Source organism: Natrix helvetica, assembly GCF_964273705.1.
Source record: "Natrix helvetica genome assembly, chromosome: 3".
NCBI lineage: Eukaryota > Metazoa > Chordata > Lepidosauria > Squamata > Natricidae > Natrix > Natrix helvetica.
In genome coordinates this window covers 113,478,254-113,504,423 of record NC_138549.1, presented here as the reverse complement: position 1 = coordinate 113,504,423, position 26,170 = coordinate 113,478,254, and the positions used below count along the sequence as shown (strand labels likewise).

At 39.7% G+C, this 26,170-nt stretch overlaps 1 protein-coding gene across 1 annotated transcript in view; it reads right to left on the bottom strand.

Annotated features, from left to right (window-relative positions):
* Nucleotides 1–17,632: 17,632 nt before the first annotated feature.
* Nucleotides 17,633–26,170, bottom strand: part of TRABD2B (TraB domain containing 2B) — a 238,864-nt gene continuing 230,326 nt past the window's right edge. The window contains exon 7 of the mRNA XM_081949389.1: nt 17,633–20,707. Within this exon, the coding sequence (XP_081805515.1) occupies nt 20,485–20,707 (223 nt within the window). The 3' untranslated portion in view covers nt 17,633–20,484. The remainder of the gene's footprint in view (nt 20,708–26,170) is intronic.

The following is a 26,170-nucleotide window of genomic DNA, read 5'->3' as shown; positions in this document are numbered from 1 at the left end:
CTCTCCCCCTGCCCAGGGGGACCCTTTGGCTTATCGGGAAACTCCTCATGGAATTGTTCTACTAACTTCTCCATTTTTAGGTTCTAGCTTTTCATCCAAGTAGCTTCAGACAAAAGGTGACCCTTCCAATGCACTAAATACTGTAAGCGACCCCTATTCAGCCTGGAGTCTATCATCTTTTCCACCTCAGATTGTGTTTCCCCTTCTATCACTACAGGAGGAGGGAAAGCTTGGGTGGATGGTCTTATGCTGGACCCAATTACTGGTTTCAACAAGCTACAATGAAATTCTGGGTCAATTTCCCCCAGACTTCTGGGTAGACTGAGTTGAACTGTAACTGGGTTAACTATCTTCATTATTGGGAATGGACCTAGAAATTTTGGACCAAATTTCTGGCTAGGCATTATTAATCTCATGTATTTGGTAGATACAAAAATTTTGTCCCCCACACAAAAGGGGGTTTGGAGCGAGCAGTGTTTATCAGCTTGCTTCTTGTAGGCTTCTGTTGCATCTGCTAGAGCTTTCTTCATACTTTCCCATCCTTTCTTTAGTGTGTCCATTCATTCATTCAGAGACATGGAGGAGGGAGGTTCTCTAGGCAGCTCAGGCATGGTAACAAATTCTATGCCACTGGTAATCTGAAAAGGAGTTAATCCAATGCTGCTGTGAACCACGTCATTATACACCGGATAACACCAGATGTATTGTTCTACCACCGCCATTGGCTCTCTCTGCTGCACAGTTCATGCTGGGATGAACCTCTGAGCTCAGTTCTTGTGTGGACCCAATGGATCTCAGGACCTCTCTCCAGAACTTGACTGTGAACTGGACTCTGCGGTCTGAAATGATCCTCTTGGGCACTCCGTGCAGGTGATAAATGTGTTTCACAAACATTTTCACTAATTTCTTTGGGGACGGCAACCCTGAGCAAGCGATGAAGTGTGCCTGCTTGGAAACCAAATCAATAAAGTCCAGATTACTCTGTTCCCACTGCTCTCTGTGAGTTCGATGATAAAGTCCATTGCGACCTCTTCCCATGGTCAGTTAGGGCTGGCAACTCGTTGTAGTAGTCCAGGGGACTTCTCCATCAGTGGTTTCATCGTTGCTCAAGCAATACAGCTTTTTGTGTAATTATCCACCTCTGATTTCATCTTTGACTACCACGAAGGAACCACCTCATCACATTGTTCCATTATCCATCCTGCAGCTTTCCCCTCATTCATCCCTTCTTCCATTGTTGAGAACTCTTCTCTGTAGGAAGGTGGGGTAAGAACCTGTTGGGGCATTGCAGGTGGAGGGGTCAATCCCTGGGTTGGCCACTGCACAGTATTCTGCCATGGTGCCATCTGCTGAGGGAGAGCAGGTGCCCACTGGCATCTCTCCCATCCATGACCTGGGAAGGAAACCCAGTCTGGGGTTGCTTGATTGACAGGTTGTAGGCCAACCATCAGTGGCTGGCAGGGGCGGGGGTTATGGGCCAAGGCCCCCTCTGCTGGCTTGGAGGATTTTCCCATATTGCCCAGTGGCATCTCTGCCATCCATAATCTGGGAAGAAAGCTCAACCTGGTGGTGCTTGATTCACAAGCTGCTGCCCAATTTTTGGTGGCTGGCTAGTGAGAGATCCTCGCCAAATTCCTTCTTGCTGGCTCAGCTCATTCATCGCTGTAATTATCTCCACTCCAGTTTATTGCTGTGTTTTTATTGGGGAAGGAGTGGGAGTCCCCACTCATGTTTAGCTGTAGAGGTTGGTCTGGGATTCCAAACATCTTGTTGCTTCCAGCAGTGTGTAGAATCAGCCTTTCCAGCCCCCTCCGGTTGCATTTTATTGCAGACACTATAAATCTTCAATTCCTTTGCACTTTGAAGATTTTCAGAGAAGTGTCTTTTCAATCAGCTCATTTTCACTTTTGTTGATATCGACCGGTTCAGTTAGCATTGGGAGTCAGCACCCCTCACCAGCCCCCGTGGGGGGGGGGGTTTGCTGGTGATTTATTCTAACGGTAGATAATGTCAGCGTTCCAAATATCATCCAGAAATAAATCAGAGTCTAAGGAAGAACTATCTTTGAACTTCCAATTTAATAAGAGAGACATGTTGGCACATCTGTAGCTACCTTCGGTTTCTAGAAAGGAATTTTTTATTTTGAAAACAAACACATTCTACTACTTACTATTCCCCTCTCCCAATTTCCCACTATTGAAACAGCATAGCAAAGGCAGAGAGAGAAAGTGTAGCAGGACAAAAATCCTAAAAGGAATTTAACTGCAGACCTGACATAGGTTTTCAGTAGTAGTGATGGTTGAGGCTCCCAAGGTCATGAAAACAGCTTGGAAGAAAGTATGGAGGTGACAAATTTGATTGCCTATCACAGTGATGGCGAACCTTTTTCCCCTCGGATGCCAAAAGCTCCCACACACACTATTGTATGTGCGGGCCCACACCCATAAATGCCCCCCTGCATTGTGCCCACCTGCACATGCATGCATGACCCACCCCCCACTGCCCTCCGCGCATATGCATACAGCTTTTTTGGAGCCTGGGGAGGGTGAAAATGGCATCCCCTGCCCCCCAGGCCCTCCAGAAGTTGGAAGTAGCCCATTTCCCGATTTCTGGTGGGCCCGTTTTTTGCCCTCCCAGGCTCCAGAGGCTTTCTTGGAGCTTGTGGAGGACAAAAACAGCCTCTCCTACCCCCAGGCCTTCTGGAGGTCAGAAACAACCCATTTCCCGGCTTCCAGTGGACCCTTTGGGCCCATTTTCTGCCAGTCCACGGGCTCCAGAGGCTTTCCTGGAGCCTGGGGAGGGTGAAAACAACCTTCCCCTACCCTTGGGAGGGTCAAAAATCAGGGCAAAGGGCAACCCCTTGTGTGCCCTCAGATATGGCTCTGCATGCCACCTATGGCACGCATGCCATAAGTTCGTCATCACAGTCCCATCAGCTCTTAGTCATCTTTCTCCCATCTATCTACTGTCTCTATCTATCATCTATATCTGTATGCATATGTATATATGTGTATATATACTGCATATATGTAGGTATCTCCTATCTGTCAACTGCTGGAACCTTAACTCTTAAAAAAAGAGGCAGTGCCAGGACAAAAACAAAAGATTAAAGGGAAAAAAATGAAATGGATAGAATCCCAAGGGTGCCTTTTTAAGAGGCAACTGGACTTTCTGGTTTTTCTTTGAAGACATTTCACTTCTTATCCAAGAAGCTTCTTCAGCTCTGACTGGAGGATGGGGATTTATATTCCTTGCAGACAGCTGGTCGTTTGCATTCTTTTAGCAGGTCATTAAGGCCACCTGGAGGTTCACCTGTGTCATCAGCAGATGTGGGTTCCTACTGGGTCATCCGAACCGGTAGTGCTGCCTTCAAACAGAGAGTGAACTGGTCCTCTGTTTTGTTTTGTCTTTAAAGTGGGCCTGCCCACCTCCTCCTGCACCTGGGTTAGACTTACCTTTAGTCCAGCTTCCGAAGCCCAGCTGATCTGGAGCGGCAGCTTGAATTGTTTTCTTTTTCTTTTTTCTCTGAACAATTTTTGTTCCATTGCGCATGTGTGCTCAGTGCGGGCTCAGCGAACCGATAGTAAACCGGTTAGGATCCCACCACTGCTCATCAGGGCCAGCAGAGTGGTGCAAATGGGTGTGGAGCCTTCTTGGAACTGTTGAAAGGACTGTTGTAGACTGGAGATAGTACACTTTTCTCTTGAAAAAGCACCTTTGGGACCAACATGATCTGGATGACTGAGAATCTCCATTCACAAATAGATATAATTAATTACTTGCCTGTCAAATAAATATTTCACCTATAGAACTGATTTTGTTCTTGAAAAGCTAAGCAGAGTTATTGACACTTAAATAGAACACTCATCATTTGGAGATTTAAGTTCTGACATCTGGAAACAACACAGGTGTAATATAGATTGCAAGGTAAAAAAATGTAAAAGAAGAAGAAAATTGCATCAACACATCCATGCATATCCATAGCAAGTGACTCCTACTTCAGGATTTTACCATTTATCTCCATAGGCTGATCTTTGAGATAGAGTCAAGTGAATTTCCAGGTTTACCATAGGTGTCCTTTAGTGTCAACAGCTTTTAGCAATTCCGAGATTGTTTAATGCTTCTGTCAGTTGTAGCACTTTAATGGCTTCTCTGCAATACTCTTCAGCGTTTTATGCAAAATGAGGAGCTTTTGCTCTGAATCCTCAACTTCTTTTCAACAATAACACAAAGACTTGTATAACAGCTTTTCCACAGCACAGAAATGGCTTTTAGAATTATGGATAATATTAACAAAGCCCACTTAATCCCATGTCAATTCAAATTAAGAAGACTACATTAGCTATTTCCTTTCTTTTCTTTTTGTTTCATATTGTTCTTATACATGGCCTCTGATTAATGATTCATACAGGAAGAGACAGATATATATATATATTGCTAGGAAATTATCTATTTAGTAGATGTATCCAAATAATTATTGATGTGTAAAGTAGTGTAGGAAGTTAGCACTCACCCCTCTCCTAGAAGTATGAAATATTCTAGGAAATATTAAAAATATTGTGTAGTGTACCTCCCTGGATGAGAAAAGGAGAAACATGCTCTTGGAAAGCAGCTTTCACCTTTGTTAATAGCCACAGAAAGATTGGTGCCAACCTATCTACAAGGCAAAAGACTGGGCCATCTTATGTACAAAAGACCGTCAGCTCCAGGGTGATAGGATTAGCCCTCACTCAAGATCCAAACCAGGACAAAGCTATTAAGCCATAATAGGAATTGCCCAAAGGCCTTTCATTACATCACCCAGCAAGATTCAACCAAGCCTGGAATTAAGACAACCTACAAAATTACCCCTGCATGGCCCCATGGGAGTCTGACAACCAATCAGAATACATTTCTTACACAGGAACAGGAAGCTCCAAGGCAGGGCCCAAGAGTGGGTATAAATCTCTCTCTCTCACCCATGTTCTCGATTGTCCAGGACCTCAAACCATGTGGTCCTGTCCACCATTAAACCATCTTTCCAAATACTGTAGTTTCCATGTTTCCAGTGTCTTTCTCCCCATTAGGAACTGAACCCAAATGGACATTTCTTCCAACAATAGCTTCAAATAGTACACAAAACACAGTTCAGCCAATTGCTCTTCTTGGACCTCTTGCTCCCTAAAAGACAATTGTGTAATTAGATTGTTGTCCTTGCCCACCAGTTTCCTATCGGCTGTCATGCTTATCTACAGAACTACTACCACCTTTCCAGTCATGCATACATTTCAAATGACAGCTTGTGTATGGTAATAGTAGCAGTAGCAGCAGCAGCTATAGCAGCAGCAGTAATGAAATTAAGCTGAACGGATTAAGATGGATTAAATATGGGGTAAAATATTGGCAATTGATCCTTTGGTCACAATAACACCTTTTATTAGTCTCCATTTCAAAAGACCCAATTTATGTTAGAATTCAGGAGTGTCAATCTTGCATCGTCACCTCATCATGTGATGTATCGTGACTTTTCCTCCCCTTCTCTAAAATGGGCTGGGTATGGCCAGCATGTGACGCATCTGGCCTGCGGGCCATGGGTTTGACACCCCTGTTTCGATACTTGATTACTTTAACTGAGGTCTAAATGGAAATTATGTCTGTATGATGAAATTCCCACTTAGCGGGCACTTACGGAACTTACTTTGGTTGATCTCCAAAAACTAAGCTGTGTCAGACCCAGTTAGTACTTAATGATGGGCCAAAATGGAAATAGAAACTTCTTAGAAGAAGAAAATGACAATGCACTTGTGTATTTTTGTCAAGAAGACTCCAAGAATGTCTCAAGGCATTCATCAGGAGCCAAGCTCAATCCAGAGACTTTTGATATGAAATGAACTTGTTTGATAAACCAATATTTTAAAGGGGAAGAGGACTCTGATGAAGTATAAAGTTAGCCACTGCTCTTCCAAACTATTTTCTTTTCCTACTTTTACTTCTCTGTTCCCATGATTGGTACTTTACAAGGTTACACAAAGGACTCAGAATGTACCCTTCTTATTGGAATGAGATAGGCAAATATCCTTGGGAGAAAATGGTCTTCAAATAAGCCCATCCTTTGCCATGTAGGGGTGTAAAGCCTATAATAGGCTTTAATGAGAAACTCTCTAATGAAAGCTCTGCTCCCCATACTGATGAATTCTGACTCAACTCCTCTGGATGGTCTTCCAGAACAGCCCAGTAGACCTTTGCAATAATCCACTCAAAGATAATTAAGATATGAGTGAGAAGAGCCAACACAATTTAGCAGGAGGCTATAAGGAAAGGCATGATAAATAGTATATGTTGAGACTTGGCTCTCACAGATAATTGAAATAAATGAGAGTACTAAAAAAGAAAATACTTTCTTGACACATCAGTTGCATGTTAGCATATTAATAAAATAAGTAAAGTAACAACGTTCTTGTTCCCCTAACATTTCAAATAATTTCTTGAGGGGTACTTGATATTATTCATTTTGAGGTTGAATTTGATGTGGTTATAGCAGTGATGGCGAACCTATAGCACGCGTGCCACACAGGTGGCATGCAGAGCCATTTGTCAGGGCAGTGCTTCGCATGCATTTGCGCGCTGGCCAGCTGAGTTCATCTTTTTTTAAAGCCATTTTTTGCCCTCCCCAGGCTCCTATAGAGCCTGGGGAGGGTGAAAACAGCCTCCCCCGCTCCCCCCGGATGCCCTCCGGAGGGATCAGGGAAGCCTCCGGACGGTCCCTGACGCATTCGGAGTGCTTAAAACGACCCTCCGAGCAAACCGGAAGTCACTTCCTGTTTGCTCGGAGGGTCGTTTTAAGCATTCCGAAGGCTTCAGGGACCGTCCGGAGGCTTCTATAAAGCCTCTGGAACCTGGGGAGGGCAAAAAAAGCATGTAAAAATGGGGGGGAGCGCCTGTAGTGCGCGCATGCGCACTGGGGGATTGTGCATTGCATTATGGGTACGGCAGGCCCGCACACGACCCCCCTGTGCTCCCCCCACTTATGGCACGCGAGGCAAAAAAGGTTAGCCGTCGCTGGATTATAGTATAATTTATCATTGTTTATTTTATTTTATTTTTAATTTAAACTATTCTTGATTCTGACTGTAATATATGCCAGTATAGGTGCCATTAGGAAAAGGGAATACTTATAAACACACACACACGGTTTTTTTATGGGTGGGTTAAAAGAACAGTACAAAATAAATAAATAAATAAATGCATTATTTATTTCATCTAGCACATTTTCATACAGATAGTCATAGCTCAATGTACACAATTATAACTGACAATATCAGTCACTAAGCATTGCAATCGTTAAGTGGAAAAATCATGTGACCAAGACAGGCTTATGATCTCATTTCCCTTTGGTTGTTAAGTGAATCTTCGCAGTCACTAAATGGAACACCACATGACTATAACTTATGATTTCACTTCTGTCTTCTTTGTTAACTTTCCTTGTTGCAAGCCAGTTGCAAAGAATATGAATGAGGATCACATGACTGCGAGACACTTTGATGGTGAGGATTTGTCGCAAAGCTGGGTATTTTTTTACACTGTCAACCCTAACTGAGACCGTTGGCAAGCAAGGACTACCTGTAACAAAAATAATGGGATTTTAAAAGAGACTGAATATATACAGTACAAGGTGTAAATTAATGGCTTTGGATTTCATTGTGTAACAATCAAATGAAAGTTTCTACTGGACTTATCTTCACCATACTCTTCTCAGCACCTAGTTCAAGGGTGTCAAACTCAAGGCCCGGGAGTCGGATCTCGCCCATAGATCTGGCCCCTGCGGCAGCTCTGGAAATAGCAAAAGACTGGTCTGTGGTGCCACTGCCAGCAAAAATTGAGCTCGGGAGAGCTGTGTGCAGGAAGTTGTTGCAGCCAAAAAAGGAACTTGTAAGGGCCCCCAACATGAATGACATTGAGCTAGCCATGTCAGCCCTGCCCCCCCCCCCCCAGGACAAACATAATCCTGATGCAGCCCTCAATAAAATCGTGTTTGACACTCCGGACCTAATTAAGATCCTAATTATATTTCTTTTCATAATACTGGTACTCCAAAGCCATGATCAAAGGACGTCACTTTTCATCTTATTGGGCACCTTCAGAGGTTTTTTGTCTTCTTCTTCATATAATTCCTTTTTGAGATATGCTATTGACTACAAGGGAAGCCTACTAACTCAAAAATATTTTGCTGCCTCTCTGAGAGCCAATTGTTTAAAACGTTATACTATTCAGAAATCCCATTAGTGAAACCGAAGTACATTGTCTCACTCCACATGTTGCCAGTGAAATCTGCATGTTGTCTGTGGCATTTCACTAAGTGCATTCCTGCCTTTTCCTAAGTAGACAAGGATGTTGCATTGTTTTCTTGAAAACATTTATATCACATTGGAATTAATTTTGAAAGTATCACTACTTCGTTGTGGTTTTGGCACTCCAGAACCCTCTGCCTTAGTCAGTCAAAATTTAGCTCCTTTGGTCTTCCTTTTTAGTCTGTCACCATCCTTCAGATATCTGTTGCAATCAGATCAGTGGTGGGTTTCTGCCACTTTGCACCGGCTCAGGAGATGGTGAAATTTACTGATCTGGTAAGAGGAGGTTAAACCGGTGGACCCGGAAGTAACTTCCGGAACGCCTGCCCCAGCCCTGTCACTCACTTGCCCTGGACATCCCGTCATAGCTCGCTCGCTCCCCCGGCCCGTCCGCACTAAAGTAATCCAGCCCGCCACTCACTGATTGGCTGGAGTCCAGCCAATCAGTGAGCGGGCTGGAGGCAACCTGTTTAAAAGCATGGCGCCAGAGTCTTTCTCATTCCCGAGCAGCTGTCACATTGCGCTTGCTGATCGGTCCTCCCTTCGCTTCGCTTCATCTTACAGCAGCTTGCTGCTTCCCTCAGGTAAGCAACTAAGCATGATGGGGGGTGGCGGGAGGCTAACTTACGCCAGCTTGCGGTTTTCGTGAGGGAAGGTGTTCCAGGCCTTGCCTCGCGAAAGCTGCGAGCTGACGTCCACTGTGTGGCCGAAAGCGGGTTGGTGGTGGCGGTGTCAGGCTAGTTTTTGCGAGGAAAGGCGTTTAGGCCTTGCCTCGCGAAAGCTGTGAGCTGGCGTATGCCACATGGCCGAAAGGTCAGCGATGGCGCCAGTGGTGGCTTTTGCACGTGGTCAAAAGCGGGTGGGTGGCAGCAGCAGGCTAGCTTTCACGACGGAAGGCCTTTAGGCCTTCCCTCGTGAAAGCCGTGAGCTGCCATAGGCCGCATGGCTGAAAGCGGGTGGGTGGCGGCAGCAAGCTAGCTTTCGCGAGGGAAGGCCTTCAGGCCTTGACTCGTGAAAGCCGCAAATTGGTGTACGCCATGCGGCCGAAAGCAGGTGGGCGGCGGTGGCTGGCTAGCTTTCACAGCTTTCGCGAGGGAAGGCATTCAAGCCTTCCCTTGCGAAAGCTGCGAGCTGGCATATGCCATGCGGGCGGACAGCAGCAGAGGCAGCGGCGGAAGGGTAGCTTTTGCCGCGTGCTGGCGTATGCCACTCAGCCAAAATCCCCCTGCCCCCCCTCTCCAGCCTCACCTGGCTGACTAAGCCTGCCAGGCAGTGTGCCTAGCTAACCGACAAACCTTGTCCAAGCCGGTAAGTTTACCTGTCCTGCTGCCTCGTTGCCTGCCTGCTCCCTGCTGCATCCATCGCATCAGAGAGCTGCTGATTCTCCCTGCTGGTAAGTGACCCGGGTTTTTTTCTTTTATTCTTTTAATGTTTTTTTAAAAGAATATTTTATTTATTGTGCATATAATTTTTTTAAATTGTTTTACTTAAAAGTATTGAGTATAGAATATTTTAAAATGGTTTACTTCAATATATTATGTGTGGATTCTTTTTTAAAATTAGACTATTAGACTATTTAAAAAAGATTCTATCCAAAATAAATTAAAATAAACCATTTTTAAAAATTCTATACTCAATACTTTAAAATGTATTGTGTATAGAATTTTTTAAAACATTTTACTTAAAAGAATATTTTAAAATAGTATGCTTCAATTTATTGTGTGTAGAATACCTTGAAATGGTTACAGTATAAATTATTGCTGGTAGAATACCTTGAAATGGTTGCAGTATAAATAATTGTGTTCGGAATACTTAACAATGGCTTTTAAGGATTTTTTTTATTTATAGAATATCTTTTTTAAAATTATTTTTAGGGAATTTTCATTTTTAATTGTTTATAAAATATATTTACTACAAGAAATGTTATTCCTTTTTGCAAATGTTTTCTTTGTGATGCAATATGTTGCTTTTAAGTGTTCAGACCAGGTTTATGTGTCTCAAAGTGGCTGCTTTTCTATGGGCAGGCCAGGTTGGTGCAAGGCAGCTTTGCCAGATTTTGTGTGTTTCACCCTGGTTGTTTAGATAATTCTGAGGTGGTTGCTGGTTCTGTGAGCTTCCTGGCACTGTCCTTTATAATTTCCCACAATGCCTTGATGGTTTTTATTCCAGTGGCTTTGTCTTTCCTGTCCTTAGGGTTAGGGGAAAAAACTGGTTTCATCTGCAGTCTTTGGGGGGGGGGGATTCTTATTTTTTTGGTGTTTTTCTGGCACTGTCATAGTTTGTGTGGGTGTGGATGTGTAATGTCCCGCAGTTATCTACACATTAATAATGATCAAGAACTAATAATATTTCATTATACATTTTAGTGACCTTTGCTTACATAATTTGTGTTTTCTTTCATTTGGACAATAGAACGTGTTTTGTCCTCCTTTTCATTGTAAAAAAGTTGGTCACCTTAATACTTTTGGATTTCCAATTTCTGTTTCTGTTAGTTAGCAATTGCTAAAACAAATCCCACGTGAAAAAGTATTCAAAGCCTTCTTGATTTTAATTGTCAATTTATTTATTCCTGCACATCCGGTCATATGGCTGGAAAGCCACTCCTGCAAAGCAGGCCACACCCACAGAGTAGTTTCCAAAAATTTTTGAAACCTACTACTGAATCAGATGGTATTAATTTCCAGATTCTGCTTCCCATAAACAAATTGAGTAATAATTTCATCTATGCAGAGAATACCCAAGCAATCAGAATTCCAAGATAAATTATTTGAAAAGTTTGAGGAACATTGCAAACTGTTGTCGCTAGAAATGACAAAATAGAGACATCATGTTTCCATAGTTTTGACAAGGGGTAGAGTCACACAGGGAAATCAAACTTTATGTTCATGGCACATTTTTCTCTCTGCCTGATTTCTAATATTATACATATTTCTTACGTGTTGAGCAGGATCTAAGAGAATAAACTGATAATTTTGCAATATATTCCAAGAATAGAATATATGAATGAAGGTATCTTTTCCATTATAGCCAACATGTTCAGCAGAACTACTTGAACTAAAATGATGAAACACATTTTTAAAATCTTTGTTGTTGTTTCATGCACAGATCTCAGCTGACAGAAAATTGTTTAAAGTTCATAAAACTTTTATGAAGATATAATGCTTTCCCTGTTAATTTTAGAAAGTATAGATGTGAATTTTAGATGTTTTACAAAACTATTTGTTTTATTTATAATGTTATTTACAACACTAAGCTGTACTGTTTTTCAGCTATTAACCTGTCTTTTAGGAACCATAAATTTATATTAATTTATACATTAAATCTTAATCAGATTGTGCTATGTATAAGAAGAAGAAAAAAAATCTAATTTAAGGATTGTTTAAAACAATCCTACATCCTACCCTAAATCTAAAATGTTAGAAAATCTTTGTCCCATTCTTTGTAAGTGAGACTGCCCCAATGATATGAAAAAGAGGCAAATTCTACTTTAGCTGACTACAACAAACACCATTGTCAGCTTTCTTAGCTGTCTTCTGAGTTTAATGCCTCATATTTTCACAAAAGTGCATGACGCCTTTAGAGAAACATTTTTGTTGAATATCAAAAACACATGGTTTAAGGAATAAAAACTCAAATTAATGGATAGAAAAAATATTCCCTCACACCACAAGTGTTAACTTGTTTTATTTTAATTTTATGTATATATAATCACAGAGTTTGAATATGAATGAATCTGTTTACCATATTAATTCTTTAAAAAAACCACAATCAGCAGGATTCAGAGCGATTATAAACATTTAGTTCTTTAACACAGAGGCCTCAAAAAATATTGTCATGCTTGAGGTAACAATATACTGGTAGTCTGTCCTCTTTTATGAGATTGTTTGTATCATGGTAATTGAGGGTACCTAGTCACTTTTGAGGAAAGTTTTCTGTCTCAGCTATGGATTGGTGGTTCTGATGCTTATTAAAATGAAACATTAGTGCCATTTGAAATAAATTCAACATAGTATGGAGTCCTTACTTCAGATACCAAAGATTTTTAAGAAACCAAAATAACTGATATGTGTTCATGCTATGCCTCTCCTTTTTCTCTCATAAACCTAGCTGACTCTGTATTATGTATTATTCTTTTAGTTATTTTCTTCCCCTTTGTACTTACAGAACTTTACAAAACTGTAAAAAGTAAAAACGTTTAATAATATAAATGAAAAAGCCTCAATAGAGAGGAAGATTTTGATCTTCTTTCTGGAGATGGAAGGAGTAGGGGGATATATGCACTTCTTGAACCAGTTCATCATTTGGGAGCATCATAACAGAACAGATCTTCTCCAATATGTCCAACAAGTGGATCTCTTACTTGTTGATATCCTTAGGAAGATGTCTCTTGCCAGTCTTAGTATCTGGCTAGGTTCAGTCAAGCTAAATCCTTACATTATGATGTCAGCCCTCAGGCTGCCATCCAGGGGGACCCTGTCCATCACCATGCCCACCACGCAACGCTGCCACATTGATGTTGCCTCTCTGATGTCGAGTGAGCCTGTAGCTGCATGTGGCTCTTCTACCCGGGTGCAACTGCCTCCTCTGATGTAACTCATCTACTCGGGTGCAACTGCCTACTCTGATGTAACTCTTTGCTCGGATGCGGCTAACCAGGAAAGAGGCTATGATGACACTGAGTGGGGGTGTGGCTGGAGGTGTGGGTCATGGTGATTGGTGATGGTGGGTGGGTGTCATCTGGGTGGAGTTGTGGGTGGAGCTGGATAGGGTAATGGTATATAACAAAGATGATTAGGGGACTGGAGATTAAAACATATGAAGAACGGTTGCAGGAACTGGGTATGTTTAGCTTAAGAGAAAGAAGGACTAGGGGAGACATGATAGCAGTGTTCCAATATCTCAGGGGTTGCCACAAAGAAGAGGGAGTCAAACTATTCTCCAAAGCAGGGTAAAACAAGAAGCAATGGGTGGAAACTAATCAAGGAGAGAAGCAACTTAGAACTGAGGAGAAATTTCCTGACAGTGAGAACAATTAATCAGTGGAACAGCTTGCCTCCAGAAGTTGTGAATGCCCCAACACTGGAAGTCTTTAAGAAGATGTTGGATTGCTATTTGTCTGAAACGGTATAGGGTTTCCTGCCTAGGCAGGGGGTTGGACTAGAAGACCTCCAAGGTCCCTTCCAACTCTACTATTGTATTGTATTGTATTGTATATATATGGGTAATGGTGTTAACTTAGTTAGAACTGACTTGGATTTGATTACCTTTGTATCATTGTCACTTAATGCTGGTTATCACGTAGTTTGTTAGATAGAGATAAAAGTTTTTCACCAAACAAACTGAATCTCCATTTGTATGCAACGTGAACGCTGGGACGTGACATATGCAGCTGCATAGGTCTTTCAAAATCTGGATTAGTTTCTGTTTTCTCGTAGTAATAGTTAATAACTTGATGTTACATGGGCCCTAGCGTAAGGTGATTCTTTCGATCTCTGTGAATCTCTTTATCCTACCTATTTTTGTTATTGATACTTTAATTAAAAACAAATCTAGACTTTTCCTTTCCAAATAAAATGTCAACGTCACCATTATTTTTTAAAGAATGCTTTAGTGCCCCACATGGCATTCCTAATAAGTAAAAATATTGGATGGTTACAACCCAGTGCTTTGTTTGGAAATGTGCCCACCAGCTGGAGTGGAAAGAGTTGCTAAAGGAAGTGGCAGGGAACATCCTCAGCAATTTCTTTTCTGATAAATGGGTGCCCTGTGGCTGATCATTCAACTGTAGCAGCCATTTTTTGAACAAGGAAACCCTCCTATGGAAACTTTTGAGACAGTGTCCTCCATGTCTCAGAAGTGATTAATTAAATCAGAAATAAATGTACTCTTTTTAAAAATATTTTCTCATTTTCCTTTTCCCTGTCCCTTTTCTTCTTTTGGGCAAGACGAAAATTCAATTGCGTTTTGTTGTGTGCTTTTCTTTCGACGTTGCTGGAATATCTTGCGAAATGAGTTATTGAAGTGTTAACTCAGGCACTGGTTGGAATACAATCCTCACAAAGAGTTGCTAAGAGGAAACTCTTTGATAAAATCTGTCAACGCATTAAATTTCAAACCAATAGTCTTTCAAAATTCTTCACCAAGCTTTTTGGCAGCTGAATTGGGTGGATGTCTTCTCAGTATTTCTCAAGGGATACATAAATTTTCAATTGATTTCTCAGAGGCAGGACTTTCCCTTAGTAACATTAGTAGTGAAAAAAGAACAATGGGCTAGATAAGATATTTTTGCATACATTTGACTAGAATTGATTGTATTTTATTGTATTGATTGGCTCATCCACAGGCAAACTAGATGGTTACATGTGACACCAAATTTCAAGAAGGAAAAAAAAAAAGCCAGGCTAATGATTGCATGATTTGTCTAGAATGCAGATGGCCAGTTGTTGGCTGCTGGTTTTTTTTCAGGTGTTTTAATTGCTTTATTTTACTTCCTAAAAAGTAAATAACACATGATGTCACAATCTTCTGTTTATGGATTGCCTAATCTCTTCTACTACCACTTGAAAGTTCAGTAACCAATCTGAAGTCCAGTTTGAGCCTGGAGGCATAATGATCATGTAAATATTACATTGCATAGCCAATTTGAAGCTGAAATATATTTCATTTACAATACAATACAATAGTAGAGTTGGAAGGGACCTTGGAGGTCTTCTAGTCCATCCCCCTGCCTAGGCAGGAAACCCTATACCGTTCCAGACAAATGGCTATCCAACATCTTCTTAAAGACTTCCAGTGTTGGGGCATTCACAACTTCTGGAAGCAAGCTGTTCCACTGATTAATTGTTCTAACTGTCAGGAAATTTCTCCTCAGTTCTAAGTTGCTTCTCTCCTTGATTAGTTTCCACCCATTGCTTCTTGTTCTACCCTCAGGTGCCTTGGAGAATAGTTTGATTCCCGCTTCTTTGTGGCAACCCCTGAGATATTGGAACACTGCTATAATGTCTCCCCTTGTCCTTCTTTCTCTTAAGCTAAACATACCCATTTGCATTGTATAATTTTTAATAATGTATTCTAAATGATAATCCAATAGTTCCTGGTATTAAGGCAAATTGTTTGAATAAAATGCATGCATCTTAAAAGGGAGAGAAAAGAAACAGTAGCACAATAGTCACCTTTACTATGCTGTGAAATCATAGCAATTTTTATTTATATATTACAAAAATATTTTGACAAAATAATGTTAGAGAACATCTTTTTTTATCATTAATCTCATAACAATTACAAAATCTGGTGAGAAAATGAGGAAGAAAACCACCCCAATATTGTTGTTGTCACTCTTAGGTGTAAGAGTTGAGAGCTGATTTTTTTTTTAAAAAAAATACAGTGTTGGATTTTGATGGGGTAATAAAACACGAGGGGCACAGCAGAGCTTAATATGTTAAAATAGTTTACAAAATTGGAAAAGAACTTACAACAGTGAAAACAATCACATTGATTATACAAAAAGAAATAATAATGAGTCAAAATTTGCTATTTGAATAGTTGAAAAAAGTTAAGGATAAAATTTAGAAATGTGTGCAAATAATATTTATAATGCACTTGGGTTTGTCTTATTCAAAATCATATAATTTCTAAGATAGTTTTGCAGAAGGGCACTTAACAAAAGGCAGTAGAGATAATTTAAATATGCATATGGTTGTTTTACTTTGGTATTTTAAAATATAAGAAGGAAGAAAAAAAAACATCCAGGTAGATCATTATTTTATTGAACTATAAGAGACTCTTTCACATTAAGGCTGTTTATGAAACTTTAGCCCATGTCCCTCAGGTTTGAATTTAAAATCAACAGCATCTGAAAACAAGTAATGCCACCCAGTCATTAAAAATAATTATCAGCAACATTCAGGGAACAGATCAATTTATTCTACAGCTTGTGCAACCCACACTGAAATTCACACTGAGAGGGAGGGGGAAAGAGAGAAAGAGGGAGGGAGGGAGGGAGGGAGGGAGAGAGAGAGAGAAAGAGAGAAAGAGGGAGGGAGGGAGGGAGGGAGGGAGAGAGAGAGAGAGAAAGAGAGAGGAGGGGGAAAAGAGAGATCAGGAAGGTTTTTCAAAGATTTGATTTACGTTAACTAAATAAACCTTGGCAAAGTTGGGATAGAGAGGTCTCAAACCACTCTTTATTTTTTTAAAAAGTGCAACTGTAAATATCTAATTTATAGGAGATATTTGTGTAAGAAATTTCTTTATAGCATTCCTTTCCAACCTGGTTCCATGATTGCTTACTCAAAGGTCAAGACTTTTGGAATTAGAGAAGTCTGATTTACAATCTCGCAATCCAATATGTATTTTCTGAAAATGAAAAATGAAATCTAATTGAGTTTTGGTTCAACTGAGGTCAAAATATTTGTTTATCCTAATCTCACCCACATTTTGGAAAGGTCAACTCTCCCCCCCCCATGATTTACGTTAATTAAAATGGTGCCATGTAATTTTCCAGAATTATAGTCATACAATAAGTCATTACTGTCCCAAGAGAAGGCATCACATAACCAGATTTGAAGTTTTAACCATTTTCACAGTAGTTGTTAAGCAAACAAAGCAGTCATTAAGCAAAACCATTTCCTCCAATTATTATTATTTTGCTAGAAACTGCAAGTAAGCACTGGAAACTGGTAAAAAAAAATCACAAACTGTGGGATGCTAGAAACAACCACAATAAGAAACCAGTTGCCAAAGTGTCAAAAATGTGATCCCATTTTTTCACTTTCCATGGTTGCAGGTCAAGGATTACCTGTACAGTTCTTAGAATTAGCATACAATAAAATGGCATAGGTTCTTCTGATTGAACAGGGGACTAGAAGACCTCCAAGGTCCCTTCCAGCTCAATCCATTCTAAATTCCTAGCCAAAATTCCCAATGTCTTGGAATTCTCAGAATTGAAATCTTAACATAGTTTAAAGACGGTAGGCTGGAGAAGGAACTGAAGCTGTATGTGAATTAGGAAATGGAATTTTAATTAAGTAAAAAGAAGTGCCATTCTTTAAGATACAAGCATTTCTCAGACAAACAAAATTGTGTAGCAGTACTAAAAAGAATGCATACTGTTTTAAACACTATCCATGTCAGTAGTTTATTGTAAAGTTAGCTATAGTTTACATCAGTGTTTCTCAAACTTGGCGACTTTAAGTCCTGTGGACTTCAACTCCCAGAATCCCCCAGCCAGCATAGCTGGCTGGGGAATTCTGGGAGTTGAAGTCCACAGGACTTAAAGTCGCCAAGTTTGAGAAACACTGGTTTACATAAACAAAAGTGACATGGAAGTAAGATTACGTCATGGGGTATAAAGCACTAATTTCTGGGTGGAAAATAAAAGAGCTGCCAATCTTGATTTGGGAATCCTTCCAGTGTTTTACAACCAAACTATTGGCTACAGCTTCATATGTTGGCAAATTCATACTTTTAAGGCACATTTTTGCCATATGACTTAAAACTGAATCAAAGAATAATGTGGGAAAAGTATCTGTACTGTTGATTCTAATCCTGACATCTATAATGAATAATAAAAAAACAGAGGACGTAATAGATTTGTGTCTCTATTTGTGCCCTACCACCTATATTTGCTTCAGTGATATATTACAGAATGAACATGCAAACTTTGAAATACTTAAGGTTAGCCCAGATTGTCTTGGCAAGTTTGTCATCCCACAGTACACTTTTCACATGGGTACACATCAGTGGTGGGTTTCAAAATTTTTTGAACTCTCTTCTGGATGTGTGGCCTGCTTTGTGGGAGTGGCTTGCCGGCCATGTTACTGGGTGGGAGTGGCTTGGCAGTCATGTGACTGGGTGGGTGTGGCCAACTTGCAAAATGTGGTGAAACTCACTTAACAACGCTCTTGCTTAGCAACCAAAATGTTGGCTCAGAAACTCTGGCATTTGAATCATGCAAGTCTTAAAGCTGTCAAGTTACAGGACCCTTGCACCCCTAACCCTTTAGAAAAAAAAAACCCCAGGGGTGTTCAAACCTGACAGCTTTAAGACTTGTGGACTTCAACTCCCAGAATTCCTCCTCTAGTCATGTTGGCTCAGGAACTCTGGCACTGAAGTGTGCAAGTTTTAAAGCTGTCAAGTTACAAGACCCTTGCATCCCTAACCCTTTAGAAAAAAAACCCCAGGGGTGTTCAAACTTAACAGCTTTAAGACTTTAAGGTTTACATAGGACTCTTAGAGGCGGGAGGGGCAATTGGTGAGCCAGCCAATCAGTGAGCGGCAGACAGGGCAAGCGTGGTGCGGATGGGCAGGGGGGGGAGGAGCTGGAACCGGTTCTAAACCGCATAGTAGATTTGTAGAAGAGGTTGGAACTGGTAGGAACCCACCTCTGGTACCCATGTATGCCAAATTGATTTCATAGCAGTAGAATGTCAGTATCACTAAAAGGGACACAATCACATTTCTTTTGGCTATTTTTGTCTGTGTTTCAGGATGAGGAAATGATAGGAGTGATATGGCTATGGCAGGCCTCTGACAAGCATGTTATTTAAATTCAGCTGCAGAATGGCCAAGCTTTAGCAACACGGTTTTAGGCTTATGGAGATTGGGGTAATGGAAATGGAGGTCCTTTTGGGAACTTCCTGCCCCCATTCTGATCCTTAATTTTGAAATACTGTATCTGCCCTTCCCCATCAGAATATTGTAAATCTGCAGTTTTACTAAATATCAGGATGGCAATCAGACAGGATGACTGATTTTGGATAATAGATGAATCAGCATTTATTTATTTCCATACATTATTAGTAGATAGCTTAAAGTCTACGTTAATTAACATGTGATTTGCCTGACTACTATCCTTTGGAACTATGCATTAAGTCTTTGTTGATCATTCTTGCAATTGCTAATTAATGAAATGTTTGCTGAATTGTGAACCATGCTGTTCACAAGGTCTGCCAAGGAAATGTAACATCCATAAAAAGAAATCTTCAATTTAGGGATCTGTGGAAATTTTTGGTTGGGAATTTTTGTTGTCCAATACCTCTAGAAGAAGGTGAAGAAATGATCAGGCTACTTTAAAATAAGTAAATCAATAAAATGATGATATTTATAGGGCAGAATTACTATAAATTTTGAATTGCACTCTAATCCTTAAAGCTTTAGTTAGGTAGCTCACATGTTCAAGCAGAGAATAAGAGTAAACCTTTATTTGAATGTAAAAGGAAAATAGAGTAAGGAGTACTGAAAAACAGCAGCAACAACTAATTGAACTGGAATATGCAAAAGGCGATAGAGGAAAGGCAGAACAAATTAGCACTAGCTTTATTCTTTATCTGTTTCTTTGAGTAATCACAGTTTCCATTTTAGTTTTAAAGAAAAAGACGTATTTCTAGCTGTGCTGGCAGCGTAGGAAAGATTTAAAATCTCTGGAAAAGGAAAACATGGGGAAAAATGTAAATTTTCAAATAATTATTTCTATGCCATGTTACTTAGATGGAACATCTTTTACATTGGAAGGTAATATAAAATATATCTGTAGAATAATAGAAGCATGACTATTAGTAATTATTGTCCGTAATTATCTTAAGGCAATTAGTTAAACTATTCTGTCTCACCCAGAAGCATGTGAAAATAATTTAGCTTCTTTCTACTGACTCAGAAAATAGTTAAGTATGAAAGTCCCTTGGCTTCAAACTACAACAGGTAATAGACAGTAATAGGTAATTTAAACAATCCATGAAACTGTGACCCTAAAATCTCTGAGTTGGAATACCCACAGCATGATGCTGTTCTATTGGTTGAATGATGGAGTTAATATTTTGCAAGGACCAAAATGCCAGTTCAATAAATACATTATTTTTTCTTGTTCTTTTTATATTTATATTTATATATATATTACAGACACATATATTTTACAGACCCCATAGCAGTATGGGAAATAAAGATCCTTCTACAAAAAGAAGATGTTAAGTTAATGTACAATATAAAGCTTTAGTGTTTTTTTTTAAAACCCATCTGGGCAAGAGAGTCTTATACCAGTTAGTAGTGCTAGCACTTATTTGCTTGAAAGGCCCAGGTAAAGCAAGGAATTGAGAAGATATATCATCAGGTGAATGTTATCTGCTTTCCCTTTTTTGGATATTGCACTTCAAAAGACCTTCTTTTGTCAGGAAGGATTCAGTAGATCCAAAAGGACAGAGGCCATTGCTGCCAGGACAGAGACAATGAAAAGTGATGCTACGGTGCGTTCAAGGGCACAACTTTTGAGATGGTGGTGGAATACAAAGTCTGGGTGTGGCTGTTGGTCCACCTGGTTTGAGAACCAAATAGATGGGTTGACAGAGATGAGTCCGTCCGTCATTCTGATATCGGAAGGCATGGTGGTTGTGCTACAAAAGAACACATGAAGAAAATATTATTCATTTAATTCCATTCATGTGAGTTGGGAAAAGTAACTCATTTTTTCAGCTATGCATTCCATTTTGATAAAAAGTGGTGCAGAGTCAAATAAAATAAAGAGTACCAATAAAGGAGAATATTTGTAGCTCAGATGTTTCATTACCCTAACTAGGTAACATCATCAGTGCTAGTGATGAGGTTATCTAGTTAGGGTCATGAAATGTCTGCAAGAAAACAAGCAAGCTCAGAGAGGACATCAAAGACACCTCAAAATAAAGACTTTCATTAACTTTTTGAGGAAAAAAAATGGCCACACAAAATTACCTTTTTCCTCATAGTTGTCCCAGGAAAGGGATAATATAAGAATTGGTATTTTTTATGTTTAAGATAGAAATAAACAATACATTCTACTGTGGTAATGGAAAAACTCATCCTTTAATTCAGGGGTGTCCAAACTTGGGAACTTTTAAGACTTGTGGACTTCAACTCCCAGAATTCCCCAGCCAGCCATGCTGGCTGGGGAATTCTGGGAGTTGAAGTCCACAAGTCTTAAAGTTCCCAAGTTTGGACACCCCTGCTTTAATTGAACTCAACTCCTGCTGACTGAGGCAGTTTTCTGGCAACAGTGGGTAGTTTTTGTGCTGCTTCTTCCAGCATCTTTGTCTGCCTTCCTGATGCTATCTACAGATCTGGTTTGGTAGTGGTTCAAATCCAGTCCATCTACATTCTAATCAGGTTCGATGTTGCTTAGTTGTTTTTGAGACCCATGAAACTCTGCTAGATTCTGTCTTCTGTTGGCATGAAATAATCTTCATTTGCAATAATGGTAGTGTCAATTTTTTTAATTCCACAAATAAACTCTTTAACGATCTTTAATAGCAGTTGCTATATCCTGGCAGTGTTTACTTGAATAATAGCCCCTTCCCCTTACCAAATACACCTGTATGTTAAACTATAAGAAGGACATAGGAAAGAGTTGAAGAATGTGTTTGGGAGAAACTTCAGAGTAAAAAGATGAATTAAGAAACAAGATAGGTCATTAAAAAAATAGAGCAAAAGGCTTAGAGTTTTCTCATTTGCAAATTCATCTGAAACTTATGTAGTTACGGTTATGACCACTTGGCATTTCCAATGGAAAGTAGATTGGTTTTAAATTTTACCCAAGAAAACACCTAGTTTTTTTCCTAGCACAGTTCGCAAGCTTTTCAAACTTTTGGTGATATTTAAAACTATCATGTGGGGTCACTAACATTATTATTTTTGAGATAGATGAAAAAGACTCCACACCTTTGAATAGATAATAGGTCGTTCTTACTGAAACAACATTCTTTGCCAAGTGATTCCCTCTCCCCATAACTAGATTATGAAAATGAAAATACCATATATTTGAAAGATAGTCTCCACTGAGGAAAAACTGGTGCTTAGATTTACTGTTTCAGACAACTGCAGAGGGGTGAATGCCTTGAAAAATCTAATAACCTTTGAAGCATGCGCTTGGAATGATTATTCCATCTCCAATCTAATGAATTAAAGATGTGAGAGGTTTTTTTAAAAAAAATTGGCAACAAGAATTTCATCCTTATTAAAAACAGTCTGTCAGGAAATGATAGATCATTCATTCTTTGTAATAAAAAGCAAAACAATTCTGAAGTTGCTACAACTGCTCAGGGTGATGGGGCTGAAAAATATTGTGGATTTTCATGAAGTGCCTGTGTGGTCCTCAGACAACATGGAACAACATTAACTCTCCCTTTTGCCCTCTTTCCTACCACCCAAAAACGCTTTGATTCTTTTTGTAACATTTTGGAAACATCTCTTCACAATACCATATAAAATGACTTATTACCACAGTAGATCCAGGGTCTTCTGAAGAATCAACCCCATTTTTCATCCAAGTCTCTGCTTCGAGAGTAGACTCTTTCTGAATGTATCATTTACTTTGCCAATTTTTCTCCACCAGACAAGGCAGAAGAAATTCTGGATAGGCACAAAGTCTGGATAGTTAAGACTGTCATACAAAAAAGTCTAACTATATTCCCTAACTGGCTGACATCTCTTGAGAGGCACCAGACTGGGCAAGTCTCATCCCTAAGCAGAGACAAAAACTATTTCACTATGAAGTTATTTAAGGCTAGTTAATTTATATGAAGCTAAATGACTATATTTGGGAACCAAGTTGAAATGAACTCCATATTCTGCTATTGTAACAGGAGTTCTGTTCACTGATCTTTTATCTTTCTCTTATTTGGGAGTTAAGGAGTATTCAGCTGTCTTAGCTCTGCATATGCTATATTATTATCTTTTTGCAACAGCATAAAGCTTGAGGTGAAAAGCAAATTTGATAAAAAGCCAGTTCTCAAGAGCCCATTCCCTTCTTGTTCATTGCTCAGAAGAGGTGTTTAAATGGACAGACCTTGAAGAAACAATGTATTTTTCTCCTCTTAGATTATTAGGAATTATTGGCATTCCAAATAATCTAAGAGAGTTGAACAAAGCTTGGGCTTTGTTCTTTATCTTGTCTGACAAAGCCCATAGCAGGCAGTTGTGGCCCTGAAAATGTCAAGAATCCCTATGTTGTACAGATCAACATTTCAGTTTTAAAATGCTGATCAGGGGTGAAATGCTATCGGTTCGGACTAATATAAATATTCTAGCTAATATAAATCATGCATCACAGCTGATTGTTGGAAATATAGGTTCTCCTGAACTGGTAGCATTTTTTACTACTGGTTCGAGTGAACTGGCATTTCCAATGATCAGATGTGACGCACGATTTATATTAGGTAGAATCATCTGATTTCCTGCTTTCTAGCTAATCTAAATCACGTGGCACAGTGGATTACTCCCCTTGCTGTTCTACTTACCTTTGCAGGTGTGCTCAGTAGCAGGCTCCGCCCACGCACCTGAATGTCATCACATCCTGTTTTTGACACTCTGTGTTTTTGAACCACTGTGCATGTAGAGGTTCTGTGAAGATCCTGCACACATGCACCCACATTTGTGAACCAGTAGCAAAGGTAAGTTGATTTCACCCCCGATGCTCATTTATTGCCCAGATCTAACTAAAATGATATCAGTAATTGGAAAAGTTTTTCACACACATTTGTTTAGAAGAGGCTCTAATAGTAGGAAAGATAGAGGAAAAGAGAAGAGGGCAACCAATAGCAAGGTGGGTGGACTCAGTTATAGTGGCGATGAAGACCTGAAGGATCAAGTTAGGGACAGTTAGTTGTGGAGAACATTTATCTGTGTGATCACTAAGATTTGATGGCACACAATCACTCACTCAATCAATCGATTTGGCATCATGCAACTGATTTCACATTAGTTGCACATCCAGTTGCCATACTTGCAAGAGACTTGATAGCCCCAAAGGATGAAGCATTGTAGTAAAATGTCTTGAAAGAGTAGAGGCCCCATTCTTTTAATCATCTTTTCTCCTTGTTGGAAGAGACAAGATGCAACCTTCTGAAGCGCCATGGTTTAAACACTGTAAAAACCCTACTACTGAAATTTAAACATATGTTGTTACTCATTGTATCTATTTCACATAATTATGAGTTTTGTGTTGCTTTTCTTTTCCCCATAGTATACTGATTTCCTTTCTGGAAAATGTGAACCAGTTTTAAATTAATTATGTTTGAACTATAAGGCTGCTAATATGTAAAAAGACAAGAGTCCTCCTCCCACAAGTATTCATGATTTTGGGAACTTGTAAAAAAAAGAGTATCTAAGAGGGATAAATCACTTTGAATTCAAAGTCATAAATAAATTATTGGGATAGTAAAAGAAAGGAATGAAAGTTTTCTAAGTATTGCTTGGTAGGTCAAGCTTTTAGTATGCAATACTAATGGAGAAAGGCTAAAATAAGGCTTTTATGAGAGTCACTTTAGGACAGGGTCTCCAACCTTGGCAGCTGGCTGGGGAATTCTGGGAGTTGAAGTCCACCAGGCTTAAAGTTGCCAAGGTTGGAGACTCCTGCTTTAGGACATCTGCCGGTTTCCTCATTTTTCCAATTCCTAAACTTTCATAGGTATCTTTACCTAGGCAATAGGTAATATTTTAACACAAGAAGTATCGGATGATTCAGAATTGGAACAAAAGCTAAAGACACACTGAGCAAATTGCTTACTTGGGAGATAAAATAACAGAAAAAAAAATCTACTGGCATGATTTTTTACTGAGATTTTACTGAGACTTCGCAATTCAAACAGCGGTTTCTTATCTTAAAATATTTGTTTGGAAGGTTTAATTAATATATTTGGCATGCCTTGACTATTAACATAAGGCAAAAACGTTTCAAGTGAAAGCCATCTATGGAAAGAGAGATTTAGACATTTTCACTTTATGCTCTTCTATTATTTTACCTGCATGTTTTATCTTCATTTATCATATCTATCGGAAAACTAGGGCTCCCAAGAGCAGCTGCTAGACCACTTGCACAGGTGTAGCCTCATGAGCCTGGGCAGGATTGTGCTGCTACAATTGAGTTATTGATGTGATCCTTTTCCAGTAGTTGACTTGATGTGCATGGTGTTTAGCCAGATGGCGATGAACGCATGCAGTATATGTACATGTCATTTACAGAGTGCTCACAAGATTACATAATCAAACTTGACTACATTGATGGTGTTTTTCCTAATTCCTCTTTTGCTCACATCATTGTGTGTTTTTGAAAACATCCCAGAACAAGATGAGAAGTGAGAAGTGTTGCACTCAAGTTGGAACATGAACCACATCTTCCCTACTGCTTTTAAGTAACGGAGAGATGGTTCTATCCATTCATGTGGATTCCATTACATAATATTTTGAAACAGGGCTCTACATCAGTAGTACAACTTTCTACTGATTTCTGGTAAGAAAACCAACTTCTATTCCTTTGGGAGAGCATCATCTATTTTAAAGGAAGGCCAAAAAATGCCTCTTTCCCAAAGTTACAGGCATCCCAAGTGATGTACCGTCTTTTTTCACGATGGCACTGTGGGCTCTGGATTCCCAAAATATAAGGAGAACATTTGCAAACTGTTTTGGATTCCCAAAATATAAGGAGAACATTTGGAAACCATTTGCAATTCCCAAAATATAAGGAGAACATTTGCAAACCCTTGACAGAATAAAAATGCCCATGAAGCCCTTGATCTAAAGTTGGGAAGCAAACTAAGATAAGCACCTCCATTTGCAACTGCAGCTGCACCTTTTCCACCTTGTACCTGTTTCAGGTTACAGTGTATCTTGCACCATTATACTATGAGAACATTATACTATGAGAACTGAGAAATGTATGGAGAATATATATGGAGCTGCAGTGACGTGCGGTGAGGTGAATGGCTGGTGAGGCTGGTGATGTCATCAGGAAGGCGGGGAATAGGACCATCTGTGCAGGAGGCTGAGGCAGCCTCAGCCTCCTGCACACGTGGTCCCATTCCCCTTTCTGAGTCAACATGAAGGGGACT